This window comes from Staurois parvus, unplaced genomic scaffold (assembly GCF_062004578.1).
Source record: "Staurois parvus isolate SC_StPar_1 unplaced genomic scaffold, SC_StPar_1.0 ptg000287l, whole genome shotgun sequence".
Classification (NCBI taxonomy): Eukaryota; Metazoa; Chordata; class Amphibia; order Anura; family Ranidae; genus Staurois; species Staurois parvus.
In genome coordinates, this window is record NW_028318083.1 from 34110295 (window position 1) to 34125103 (window position 14809).

Genomic DNA, 14809 nt, shown 5'->3' on the forward strand with positions numbered 1-14809 from the left:
TGATAGACCAACACAAAGTGGCACATCATTGTGAAGTGGAAGGAAAATGATAAATGGTTTACCAATAAATATCTGAAAAGTGTGGAGTGCATTTGAATTCAGCCGCCCTGAGTCAATACTTTGTAGAACCATCTTTCACTGCAATTTCAGCTGCAAGTCGTTTTCGGTATGTCTCTACCACAATGGTCACTAAATGGCAAACTGCGGTCTGGAACCGGACCGAGGGACAGTCCCGTCCGGACCGCAGCCACCGCCACCACCAGGTGCACCCGTCCAGCCACCGACGCCATCCCCACAGCGGGAAGGGTGCAAGGAGCTGCAGATCGAGACCGAGGGGCAGGAGCTGCCCAAGTCAACAAGTGGGCAACTGCCCGGCCCGCCAAAATGAAAAGACTCCCGCTGTAAGGGACCGCCCGGCGGTACTACTGGCAGTCCACTGAATAGGCGTCCCCAGCGCACGGAGTCTAAGTCCCAGGGTGCTTGTTCACCAGGGCCCCTGATGGTGGGGATGGACTTGGAGCTCCCTGAGACCAGGTCGTGACTACCGGGTGCGTCCGTCAGTGGTAGTAGTATGCGCAAGGGGCTCCCACGGGGAAGAGTCTGATGTGAGGAGGTCAGAAGACCCCACTGCACGGGATGGATGGATGGATGAGCAGGGTCAGACGGGCCGGGTCGGTAACAGAGAGGGCGGCAAGGTACAAGGCAGCGGGCATAGAATGGTCGGGTCACACGCCAGGTCAGCAACAGCAGGTCAAATCCAATAGGGGGCATTCAGGAGAGAGGTCAGGCAAAGCAAGGGTCAGAACAGGCGAAAACAGCAAGGTCAGGTTCAATCCGGGTCAATAACTTACAGGGTACAGGTTCACAGGATTCAGAATGCAGGGAAGACCAGAAGGCACTGAATGACAGCTCAGGGTCGTTTAAATATCCCGCCCTGCGCTGCCATTGGTGCCCAGCGGGCGGCCGCGGCTTCTACTGCGCATGCGCGAACTCGAACGCCGCGGCCGGCCCGGAACCAGTGCTCGAGTCCCTGCGCCGGGCGGCATACTGCGCCTGCGCCGGGACCAACGCGGCGGGGATCGAGGGGATCCCTGACATTGCCCCCCCCCTACGGGCAACCTCCGGATGCCCATCCGATCTCTCCACCACGGGTGATCGCGAAAGAACCTCCGGACAAGTCTGGGTGCATGGACATTATGGGCTGGTTCCCAAGAATTGTCCTCAGGACCATAGCCCTTCCATTTGATAAGGAATTGGGTCTGGCCTCCCCTCCTTCGACACTTCAGGATTGTTTCAACCTCAAATTCTTCTTCTCCTTCGACCGTTACCGCTTCCGGGGGTCTAGATTCCCGGTCAGGGAAGGCATCTGGGACCACAGGCTTCAGAAGGGACACATGAAAGACCGGGTGGATCTTGAGCGTGTCAGGGAGGGCGAGTTCATAGGCTACTTCGTTAACCATCCGTTTAATGCAGAAGGGACCTATAAATTTGGGTCCCAATTTCTTCGATGGGCAAAGCATCTTTAGATTGGACGTCGCCAGCCAAACCTTCTCCCCAGGCCGCAATACCAGATCTCCTCTCCGTTTCCTGTTGAATGCTTTCCTGTAGTCTTCCTGGGCCCGACTGATGGCCACTTGAAGCTTCTCATTGTTCGCAGCGAAGAACGTTACCACATCTTGTGTTGCTGGTACTGGGCATTCCGACACCAAATCCGGGAGGAAGACTGGGTGAAAGCCATAGTTGGCGAAGAACGGGGACTGCCCTGTTGCTGAGTGGCGGGCGTTGTTATACGCAAATTCCGCTAAAGGAAGAAGTGGCAGCCAGTCATCTTGAGTAAATGAGGTATAGCATCTCAAATATTGCTCTAAGGTCTGATTGGTCCTTTCGGTTTGACCGTTAGTTTGAGGGTGGAACGCAGAAGAGAGAGATAATTTGATGTCCAGGGCTTTGCACAGTGCTCTCCAGAATCTGGACGTGAACTGGACCCCTCGGTCCGAGACAATGTCTTCGGGGACCCCATGCAACCTGACTACCTCACGAATGAAGACTCGCGCGGTCTCGGCCGCCGAGGGGGTCTTCTTCAACGGGATGAAGTGGGCCATCTTGGACAAGCGGTCCACGACTACCAGGATTGCCGTGTGGTCTCGGGATGGCGGAAGCTCGACTATAAAGTCTAGTGAGATCTTTTGCCAAGGCCGTTCAGGAATAGGTAAGGGTCGCAGCAGACCCCAAACCTTGTTTCTTGAGGGCTTGTTCTTCTGGCAGGTGACACAGGACCTGACATAGCCCTTACAATCTTTAGCCATGTCTGGCCACCAGAATGAGCGTCGGAGAAGTTCCAGGGTCTTTTCTGGGCCAAAGTGCCCCGCCATTGGGTGGTCGTGGCAATGCCCCAAGACCAGGGTTCGAGCTTCTTCCGGCACCACAATTCGATCTTCCCTCCATAGGAGTCCCCCCTTGTTCTGGAGTGGCCCTCCGCCTGGGGTAGAGAAGTTTGTGGATGCCTCCATTAGCCTGGAACGAAGGTCCGACTGAAGGACCAAGAAGTTACCCGAGGATAGGATGGTGTCAGGTACTGGGGTCTCCTTGGCGTCTTCGTACATCCGTGATAACGCATCCGGCTTAGTGTTCTTTGATCCCGGCCGGTACGTAATATGGAAGTTGAATCTTGAAAAGAATAGTGCCCATCTCGCCTGTCGCGGGCGTAGACGCTTGGCAGTTCTCAGATACTCTAAGTTCTTATGGTCAGTAAATATTAAGATGGGGTGCACCGCACCTTCCAGCAGGTACCTCCATTCCTCTAACGCCGTTTTGATCGCTAGTAGCTCACGGTCACCGATATCATAGTTCCTCTCCGCTGGGGTCAGTTTCCGTGAGAAGAACGCTACCGGGTGGAGCAGTTCCTTGGTGCCTTTTCGTTGGGAGAGGATGGAGCCTACCGCATTCTCCGATGCATCTACCTCCAAGATGTAGGGCAGAGCGGCGTCTGGGTGACCCAAAATGGGTGCCGAAGTGAACAGCTTCTTTAAGGCATCGAAAGCTTCCTGCGCTTCTGGTGTCCATCTGAATCGGGTCCCCAGCTTGGTTAGCTGAGTAATGGGGGAGACCAGACCCGAGAAGTTCTTGATGAACTTCCGGTAAAAATTTGCAAAGCCGATGAATCGCTGGACGCCTTTCCTGTCTGTGGGTTCAGGCCAATCCAGTATTGCAGCGACCTTCTGGGGATCCATCGCGACCCCCGCGGTGGAGATAATCAGGCCCAAGAAGGCAATGCTGGATTGTTCAAAACAACATTTTTCTGCCTTGGCGTACAACCCATGCTGCCGCAGCCGCCCCAATACTTTTGCTACATGTATTCTGTGTTCCCCCAGAGACGGGGAAAAAATCAGAATGTCGTCTAAATAAACGATCACAAAGACATCCAGAAAATCTCTAAAAATATCATTTACAAAATGTTGAAACGTGGCCGGAGCATTACACAACCCGAACGGCATGACCAGATATTCAAAATGACCGAAGCGGGTGCGGAAGGCCGTCTTCCACTCGTCCCCCTCCCTTATGCGAATCAAGTTGTATGCCCCCCTCAGATCCAGCTTGGTAAAAACTACTGCTGACTTTAAACTTTGGAACAGTTCAGGTACTAACGGTAGTGGGTAACGGTTTTTTATCGTGACCCTGTTCAATTCCCTGTAATCGATACATGGCCTTAAGGTTTTGTCCTTCTTTTCAACAAAGAAGATTCCCGCCCCCGCCGGTGAAGTGGAGTGGCGGATGAACCCCTTCTGGAGGCTGTCCTCGATATATTCCTTTAGGGCCCCCAATTCGGGCTCTGAAAGGGGGAAGATTCGCCCAAAAGGAATTTCTGAGCCGGGTAACAGGTCAATGGGGCAGTCATAAGGGCGGTGGGGGGGTAGAGTATCAGCTCCCCGTTTGCTGAACACATCTAGAAACCCATGGTAGGCCGCAGGGATTACTTGTTTTAATTCAGCTTCCACCTCAGAGCACAGGAGGATTTGGGGGGTCCCCGGGCCCGAAGTGCGGCAGTATATCCGACAGTATGGGGAAGGGAACGTGATTACTCCGGTTTCCCAGTCAATCTGGGGGTTATGGGCCCGTAACCATGGGAGCCCCAGAATGACTGGGAAGAGGGGTGAAGCTATAGCATCCAGGCGGAGGAGTTCCTGGTGCTGGCCGGCAATGACAGTGGTGATGGAGGGGGTTTCCTGGTTCACTACCCCCGATTTTATTCGGGAACCGTCGGCCAAATAAATATTGAACCCCTTTTGTTTCAATTGAAGGGGAATACCCTGCTGGTGAGCAAAATTAATATCCACGAAGCAGCTGCATGCCCCAGAGTCAATTATGGCCGATACTTCCACAGTCCTTTCTGGAAGCTGAAAGGAAAGGGGCACCACTAAGTATTGGGATGGACCAACATTGCCAAGGGATAAGGAAGAAGAGGTGCACTTACTCAGTTTCTGCGGGCAGGAACGCGCCATATGACCAGCTTCTCCACAATAGAGACACAGGTTCTGGGATCGTCTGCGCAGATGTTCCTCTGGGGATAGTTTAGGCCGTGCCAGGCCGAGCTGCATGGGTTCGGGGTTGTCTCCAGGTGGCCGGTTTTGGATGACTGGCCTAGGTGTTTGACTGGGACCCTGAAATGATCCCCAGGGATTTCCATGACCCTGGCCGGACCTCTCAAACCTGCGTTCCCGTAGTCTACGGTCAATTTTAATGGTCAGTGCTATTAGGTCCTCTAAAGTCTCAGGTACCTCCACCCGGGCGAGCTCGTCTTTCAGGCCGTCTGATAGGCCAACACGGAACTGATGCAGGAGTGCGAACTCGTTCCAGCGAGTATCCCCCATCCACCGCCTAAATTCAGATGCGTACTCCTCCGCCGCTCGGCGGCCTTGCCGGAGTGTGTACAGAGTAGCTTCAGCAGAAGCTGCCCGCTGCGGGTCATCATAAAGGATGGCCATAGCATAAAAAAAACTGTCAACCGAACCAAGGTGAGGGTCATTTTTTCCCCGTAATCGATGGGCCCAGTCTTGGGGTTCACCCTGCAGGAGGGATATGACGAACCCCACCTTCACGGATTCAGTCACGAAGGTTCGGGGTTGTAGCTCAAAATAGAGGAGGCAGGACTCGCGGAATGCTCTGAACCGTGCGCGGTCCCCGTGGAAACGTTCTGGTAAGGGTACTCGGGGGTCGGCCGCCGGGAGTGGTGCGAGTGCCCCAGACACCAGCACAGGGGCTGCTGGAGGTGTGGGGACCGCGGCCTGTGGGGCAGGAACGGATATAGTGCAGGCCTGGAATTGAGTTTCAATCTGCTGACATCTATCCTGCAGGGCCGATACGGCCTGTGTCAAATTGGATAGGTGCCTGCAGATCTCCTCCAGCGGCGAGGGACCTCCTCTAGACTCAGTCATGGCCTTCTGGTACTGTAAGGGACCGCCCGGCGGTACTACTAGCAGTCCACTGAATAGGCGTCCCCAGCGCACGGAGTCTAAGTCCCAGGGTGCTTGTTCACCAGGGCCCTTGATGGTGGGGATGGACTTGGAGCTCCCTGAGACCAGGTCGTGACTACCGGGTGCGTCCGTCAGTGGTAGTAGTATGCGCAAGGGGCTCCCACGGGGAAGAGTCTGATGTGAGGAGGTCAGAAGACCCCACTGCACGGGATGGATGGATGGATGAGCAGGGTCAGACGGGCCGGGTCGGTAACAGAGAGGGCGGCAAGGTACAAGGCAGCGGGCATAGAATGGTCGGGTCACACGCCAGGTCAGCAACAGCAGGTCAAATCCAATAGGGGGCATTCAGGAGAGAGGTCAGGCAAAGCAAGGGTCAGAACAGGCGAAAACAGCAAGGTCAGGTTCAATCCGGGTCAATAACTTACAGGGTACAGGTTCACAGGATTCAGAATGCAGGGAAGACCAGAAGGCACTGAATGACAGCTCAGGGTCGTTTAAATATCCCGCCCTGCGCTGCCATTGGTGCCCAGCGGGCGGCCGCGGCTTCTACTGCGCATGCGCGAACTCGAACGCCGCGGCCGGCCCGGAACCAGTGCTCGAGTCCCTGCGCCGGGCGGCATACTGCGCCTGCGCCGGGACCAACGCGGCGGGGATCGAGGGGATCCCTGACACCCGCCCTCTGCCTTGAGCAGCAGAGAGTGGAAGTCCCCACATACCATCAAGCCGGGCAATCACCAGCTTCCGCCCCCCAGCTCCCAACACTCCACCCACTGCGAAGACGACACCGGCAGCCAGGTGGGAGGCCCGGAAGAGGACACCTAGCAGCAGCAGTGGCACGGCCTCAGTCCGGAAAGGACCGCCCCTCAGTGGGCAGGGCATGAGGAGCTGAAAACTGGGACCGAGGGGCAGGAGCCAGAGACCACCCAGCCAGTCAACATGCAAAGACCTCCATTCTCTGCAGCTGCAGACAGAAAGCAGGAGCCCCCTCACACCAGCAAGCCAGGCAATTGCCCACCTGCCAACAACCACCTAGGCAGCTCCCACCCACCTCCACATGAGCTGTGGATCTCTGCAGTTCCTCCAGAATTACCATGGGCCTCTTGGCTGCTTCTCTGATTAATGCTCTCCTTGCGCTTCTTGTCAGTTTAGGTGGATGGCCATGTCTTAGTGGGTTTGCAGTTGTGTCATACTCTTTCCATTTTCGGACTATGGATTGAACAGTGCTCTGTGAGATGTTCAAAGCGTGGGATATTTTTTTTTTTATAAACTAACCCTGCTTTAAACTTCTCCACAACTTTATCCCTGGCCTGGCTGGTGTGTTCCTTGGCCTTCGTGATGCCGTTTGTTCACTAAAGTTCACTAAGAAACCTCTGTGGGCTTCACAGAACAACTGTATTTATACTGAGATTAAATTACACACAGATGGGCCCCATTTACTAAATAGGTGACTTCTGAAGGCAATTGGGTCCACTAGCTTTTAGTTAGGGGTATCAGAGTAAAGGGGGCTGAATACAATGCACGTCACACTTTTCAGATATTTATTTGTAAAAAAAGTTGAAAACCATTTATCATTTCCCTTCCACTTCACAATTATGTGCCACTTTGTGTTGGTCTACCACATAAAATCCCAATAAAATACATTTATGTTTTTGCCTGAAAATTTCAAGGGGTATGAACACTTTTTCAAGGCAGTGTGTGTATATATATATATATATATATATATATATATATATATATATACAGTCAGGTCCAAAAATATTGGGACATCGACACAATTCTAACATTTTTGGCTCTATACACCACCACAGTGGATTTGAAATGAAACAAACAAGATATGCTTTAACTGCAGACTGTCAGCTTTAATTTGAGGGTATTTACATCCAAATCAGGTGAATGATGTAGGAATTACAACAGTTTGCATATGTGCCTCCCACTTGTTAAGGGACCAAAAGTAATGGGACAATTGGCTTCTCAGCTGTTCCATGGCCAGGTGTGTGTTATTCCCTCATTATCCCAATTACAATGAGCAGATAAAAGGTCCAGAGTTCATTTCAAGTGAGCTATTTGCATTTGGAATCTGTTGCTGTCAACTCTCAAGATGAGATCCAAAGAGCTGTCACTATCAGTGAAGCAAGCCATCATTAGGCTGAAAAAACAAAACAAACCCATCAGAGAGATAGCAAAAACATTAGGCGTGGCCAAAACAACTGTTTGGAACATTCTTAAAAAGAAGGAACGCACCGGTGAGCTCAGCAACACCAAAAGACCCGGAAGACCACGGAAAACAGCTGTGGTGGATGACCGAAGAATTCTTTCCCTGGTGAAGAAAACACCCTTCACAACAGTTGGCCAGATCAAGAACACTCTCCAGGAGGTAGGTGTATGTGTGTCAAAGTCAACAATCAAGAGAAGACTTCACCAGAGTGAATACAGAGGGTTCACCGCAAGATGTAAACCATTGGTGAGCCTAAAAAACAGGAAGGCCAGATTAGAGTTTGCCAAACGACATCTAAAAAAGCCTTCACAGTTCTGGAACAACATCCTATGGACAGATGAGACCAAGATCAACTTGTACCAGAGTGATGGGAATAGAAGAGTATGGAGAAGGAAAGGAACTGCTCATGATCCTAAGTATACCACCTCATCAGTGAAGCATGGTGGTGGTAGTGTCATGGTGTGGGCATGTATGGCTGCCAATGAAACTGGTTCTCTTGTATTTATTGATGATGGGACTGCTGACAAAAGCAGCAGGATGAATTCTGAAGTGTTTCGGGCAATATTATCTGCTCATATTCAGCCAAATGCTTCAGAACTCATTGGACACGGCTTCACAGTATAGATGGACAATGACCCAAAGCATACTGCAAAAGCAACCAAAGAGTTTTTTAAGGGAAAGAAGTGGAATGTTATGCAATGGCCAAGTCAATCACCTGGCCTGAATCCGATTGAGCATGCATTTCACTTGCTGAAGGGAAAATGCCCCAAGAACAAGCAGGAACTGAAGACAGTTGCAGTAGAGGCCTGGCAGAGCATCACCAGGGATGAAACCCAGCGTCTGGTGATGTCTATGCGTTCCAGACTTCAGGCTGTAATTGACTGCAAAGGATTTGCAACCAAGTATTAAAAAGTGAAAGTTTGATTTATGATTATTATTCTGTCCCATTACTTTTGGTCCCTTAACAAGTGGGAGGCACATATGCAAACTGTTGTAATTCCTACACCATTCACCTGATTTGGATGTAAATACCCTCAAATTAAAGCTGACAGTCTGTAGTTAAAGCACATCTTGTTAGTTTCATTTCAATTCCATTGCGGTGGTGTATAGAGCCAAAAATGTTAGAATTGTGTCGATGTCCCAATATTTATGGATCTGACTGTATATATATATATATATATATACACACACACACACACACACATATACACATGCATATCTATATTTTTATTTTATTTATTTTTTTATGCCTTTTAAAAGTATACCCCACAAAAAAATTTAACATGATGCAGTTAACTAGCCTTTAGATTTATTTTAAAAAGCAGTGCTCCTGAATATAAATTAAATTGCCTTTAAATTTACACGCAGCAGTGAGTTGATCATCTTCTTTGCAAATAAAGCTAGCAGCTTACCAGAATCATAGTCACTGAAGTATAAGAGGTCAGTATATGCTTGCGGTCACTTAAATTGGCCATAAATGGCTATTTAAATCCAATAAAAACATTCAAATTGTAGCAGCACCACTGCAGGAAGTTCTAGTGTTCTATGTCACACTCATTAAGTCTTCCCTGCACTTTTCAGGTCAATAGGTTGTCATCAGGGATGTTGTGGCTGCATTAGTTTCCCCTTTTCAGTCCTTTTTTCCTTAATTTCCCCTAGTGATCCTGCCAGTAACACAGTTCCTGTCCCATGGTGAAGTTTACTCACTGTACTCTATCTACGGAGAAGATACATTGTCATATAGACTGATTTGATCACCAAACATATCCCCTACTCAGTGTCCCCTTTACATAGAGGGATGTTGATCTTTAGTTTACAAAAGATAGCCGGGAAAGCTGATAACATTGTTTGAGACTTTACTTCAGTGTACAGGAAGTTAAGTATTTTTAGATGACAGGCATTTATTACAGGTAATTTTCTGAAATTGCTCCCTGAATAGATATAGGGTAAGTGGTAGCCAGGGAGAGGAATTGTGTTATTTGTGGCACTGCCATGTGCAAATTAAGGTAAAAAAAATCCATAAAAAACTAAGGCATCCATCACCTCTAAGTACTGGTAAGATGCAACATATCCCAGTATGTTCTAGCATTAGATATACTTTAATATCTAAGAAAAGAATTGAGTGCTTATTTGTAAATGTGTTCATTATTGATACCAACCGTTTCAAAGCCCATGTCTACTTGCTGTACTGTGGCTCCCAAAGTCTGAATTCTCTGAGCAGTTACCTCTACCATTTTTATTAATTCTTCACGTAGATGAGGGTCGCTGGAATCACTTGGAACAGCTATCCAATCTTTAAGGTCCTTCATAGAATAAAAGAGAAGCATTTCACTATAAAATACAAGTGTTATTCTCCCATAAGCATAGTTAGCAGAAATGTAAAACAATGCAATTTAAGGTTCTGGCAGTAAAGTCATATCACATCCTTACTGAATTCTATTAAGAGAGGTTCCAAAACAACTGTATGTACATTATCTTTTACTGACTCCAATAAACAGATATAGTATGGATGGCCATACAATGACTGTACATGGACATATGTTCATTATCCAAATACACTGAAGGCTTTTTTCATAAATTAATGAAAATACATTTTTCACAGTTATTTTAGGCCAGTTTAGTTGAAATTCTAACACTATGTATAAACATTATATTTAGTGGTAACTATAGTGATAAGTAGCAATAAGTGTGAGGCCTCTAGGACCCAGCATGGGGAGGCTTTAATCAACTATTACTATTCCAGTAAGTACATTTTGGGCTGCAGTGTCCATTGCAAGTCTCTCTTCCCCAGTTCCAACAAACTGTCTGAACTGATAATGCCACTGATCCATTTCACCAATGCACCTAATGTAATGATGTCACTGTAAGATTTATAACAGAATTGGGAATTCTGGGCCATTCCTACATTATGGTAGAACACCTCCAAGACACACTTGTGCTAGGGAAATGCTGGATTTGAAGTAACCACACAATGTACCAGCAATATAGAGACTTTTAATTGTTTTAGGTTAAGTAGAGTGATGCAATTTGTACACATCTGTTAATTAAGGTTTGTGCTATTTGATGCATATTCATAATGGGTTGTTGTAAAGACCAGTTTTTGCTATAGGCCCACTACTCACTAAGCAGTGAAGTTAGCACATTCAGCAATTACAAGGTAAAGTAGAACCATAGGCAAAACTTTTTTTTTTCTATTTTGGTTCTAACCCCTGTAAGTATTTTTTGTCACCTGTGTCCCATTGGGGAGATTTACCTTCACTTGCTGTCCCATAGCCAAAACAGGAAGTGAGAGGTAATCAAGTGAGAGCAAATTAAGGGAATTCCTTGGGGACCCCCAGGTAACCAGAACTAGTATGTCCAATGGAAAATTTCCCCTTTTCTGGGTACAAACCAAAGTTTGGGGTTTCTTTTACTTTCACTTTTAAATATAATGGTAAACAGGACAAATAGAGAGGATGAATCTCCCTAACAGGGGCACAAACTGCAATAAAAACTTGACAGGTATTCTAATCCATCTCCACTCTATCCAAAATGGGAAAACCACAAAATTACCTTTAGTTGTACTTTAACAGCCTTCATTTTATGCTGGACTTTAGATGAATTATCACTGTAGTAAACAGTTTGCCATCCATTAAATACAACTACAAACTGGTGTATCTAAAAATTCATATGATAAGGTTTCTATGTACTCTTACTCCTACACCCTGACCCAAAAAGACAAACACGTATTTGGATATGAATGCAGGGTTTCATTACATTCTCTTTATGAGAATTATTTCATTTCATAGTCCAGCTATTTTCTGAAGACTTCAGTAGAAGCTCCTGTTCACACCTGAGTATTTTTTATATTGAAGCTCAAAGCTCCAAAAATGCACAACAAGCCAAATCCCATGGTTTTGAAATGTCCCTGTTCACTTTAGAGCATTCAGGTACCTGTAGCTCAGTAGCTGAAGTGTTGCTTTACTTTTGAAGCACAGTGGGGTTTTTTTGGTCCCACTGACTTCAATGGAAGAATTTTTTTTTTTTTTTAAATAAACACCACATTTCGGGTTTTCAGGTGCTCCCATAAAAAAAATCTATGAGGGCAAAATGCATGATCCTGATGCAAAGAAGCTCGTGTACAACACTTCTTTCCTATAAACACAATAAATGCCACAAAAACAAGCCTCAAAATCACCTACATATGCTCCACGCTCAAGTGTGAATGGGGGTTAAAGTCAGGTTGAAAGACACTAACAGGACTGGTGTTCAGGGCACCTAAACAATCTAAATTGGCTGTGCAGACTGTGCCGCAGCCTGCCGCACACCTGTAACTGATAATATGAGCCTCATTTTCTGTAATCATTGCATAAAATTCTGTGCATTCCACTTTCATATATTGATAGTACCCTATGCTTTCTATGACAGAATTCTCACTGGTTAATATTTCACAAGGTAACATCCAGCTGAAGTAAACAGATAAATGGAACTGCCTTGCCTGGCATCCAGGGATTGAACAGCGTTCTGCCTATTTCTGTACAACATTGGTTCTTTTTTACCTGAACAAAGTCATCTTGATGAGCATCAATGTACTGAAAGAGATCTTCTACCAGTTTCTCAGATGCATCAGTTGTAAACGGCAGCATGATGAGCTGAACAATGAAGACCTAGGAGGAAAAACACGACTCAGTAAAATGACTGCTGAAATAAATCTGAATAGAACTAAGTCTTTCTTGTATTTCTGCCTGATATTTAGTATTGCTCAGACAAGGGATCAGAACTTTGCTTTGTGTGCAATGATTATCAGCTCAAAACAGGCCTTTGTTCCTCCAGGAGATGATTGCATAATGTCAATGTCCCCTTGAGGCTTTACCACAGACATAGGAAACTCCAGCTGCACTGATATTGTGCAACTCATTATCATCTGAATACGCTTGTTCTGTCTCACCTCTCACACTGTATTTCTGTTGTGTTCCCTACTGTGTAAGACACATGCTAGTGCTTGTATCAATGCAAGATTCTTGAATGATTGATTAGAAAATATTAACTCCATATGTCCTCATAAGATATTTGACCTCTTAACAAAGTAGCTGTTTTTTCACTTCATACCAACCTGTTTTGCAAGCTTTACAACTATGTTTGGCATCTGAAATATGTGGATAGGGACATTCTATTTATTATGGTAATTTAAACAAAGTCAGATGTAATTTTTAGTCTGCAAAATCCTCGTAATTCTGCATGTCAAGTTCAGTAGTAAAGCTGACCCCAGGCTTGAAAAGGCAGTCACATGTTGGCAATAAGCTATCCATTGTAATACTGTATCTTCTGTTCTCTCCAAACATACTGGACATAAGCGTTGTTCATTTGTATCCTACATAAACTACACAAACTCCTATAATGCACCTTTGTGGCACAATCAGCTTTTAGACAAGAAAACTAAACAAGGATGGCCTCCACAGAAGCCCACTCAAGGGTGTCCAATGAGGTTGGAGGTGTCCCACTCACAGCTTGAATATTGTCAAGTATTGCAAGTGTATGCCAAAGTGAATGCCCACAGATGTACAGCACAGATAAACCTTAGTTACATAATAACCTGATGAGGGAACCTGTCAGGAATGGGTTCACCTACTGGTGGCATTGTGGTTCCCAAACCTGCCAAACCTGTAAGTTGAAGCTTTGGTGTCCACCAGCCTGTGTCTCCTAGCAGCCAGCAGGTCTTAATAATTAGTCATCACCTGAGGCTGGTTGCTAGGAGGATATTTAGTCCATCCTGTGCTACTCCTCTTGCCTTGGTGTTGTCTCGTACCAGATAGGAGACTGAAATGACAAGGTTGGCCTCACTTGTATTTCAAGCCCAGGTCCCACTGGAAGTGGAACAGAGGGTATCGAGGGACAGTAGGAGCATGAGTGCCAGCAGATGTTGATAGGAGAACTTTCAGCAGAAGATGCGGTCCCGAGCAGACTGGTAGACCATTGGTTCAGGAACGATAGCTGTGCTCAGGAGTTCAACCCAGGTTAAAGGGGCATTCTGTTTGTCCTTCAGGTTCAAGATGAGTGGCTTGTCAGAGCTCTCAGCAGACTTGAGGCAGGAACACTAAATGGTGCACTGAGTTTGTACAGCAGACAGCTAGACAGGCACTCGAACAGGACAGGAAGCCAGGATCAGATACAAGGGTGTGATCACAGGAATAGGCAGGGTCATCAACAGATTGGCAGTGAGGCACCAAGGCATGACCAGAGCCCCTCTGACATTTCCAGGATGAAGTGGAAGACAGGCTTGTACCAACCATGGAGCGTGGACATTAGAATGTAGTTCAAATTGTCTGACTTCCCCTCTTTCTGAAGTCCAGGATGGCCTCTACCTCATATTCCTCATTACCTTTTGATCATCAGTGAAGCAGGAGATTCTGGACCTCGATCTGGAAAGGGGTTTGAGACTGTGGGTTTTAATTTAAAAAAAAAAAAAAACATGAAATACTGGGTGTATCTTCAGATTCTTTGGTAAAATTAATGCAAATGCCACAGAATTAATCTTCCTTTAATCGTAAGGTACGTTGGACCAAGCTTCTTTGAATGACAGCTCAATTTCAGGCTTGCTGTAGACAGCCAGACATTATCTCCTGGTTTCAGATTCAAATTCCCTCACCTTCTTTTATAAAAAAAAATCCTTTATTACCTGCCTGTGCCTTCAAGATATATTCTCTTAAAAGATTTCAGTTTGTATTGAGAAAATCCAGTTTTGCTTGCACAGCCGGTACAGCAGGCTCACAGGCACCTCAGGTAGGAAGGAATGATGATATCCGTAATAAGCATAGAAGGGGGAATGCTTGGTGGCAGAGTGGATGGTAATATTGTATGCAGATTCCGACAATGGAAGGAGGGACACGCACTCGTCCTGCTAGAAAGATGAAAAGCATTGCAAATATTGTTTGAGAGTTCAATGTTTAGTGCTTCACAGTAAGCCTTCCAGAACTTAGAAGTGAACTGGACTCCCCAATCAGAAACAAGATTGTTCAGAATGCTGTGTAGCCTCACAGTATCCTTAGGGAGAGCAGGAGGGAGTCCCTTTCAAGGGTATGAATTGTATCATCTTTGACAGATGATCAACTACAATAAAGATGGTGTGAACCCCTCAGACGTGGGT

The 14809-nt window shown here is 46.7% G+C and overlaps 1 protein-coding gene across 2 annotated transcripts in view; it reads right to left on the reverse strand.

Annotated features, from left to right (window-relative positions):
- Positions 1–14809, reverse strand: part of LOC149458486 (beta-Ala-His dipeptidase-like) — a 76967-nt gene that overhangs the window by 47635 nt on the left and 14523 nt on the right. For both annotated transcript variants that reach the window (XM_089682375.1, XM_089682376.1), the window contains 2 exons: positions 12225–12332; positions 9846–9989 (listed from right to left, as the gene is read on the reverse strand). In XM_089682375.1, coding sequence (XP_089538501.1) covers positions 9846–9989; positions 12225–12332 — 252 coding nt within the window. The remainder of the gene's footprint in view (positions 1–9845; positions 9990–12224; positions 12333–14809) is intronic.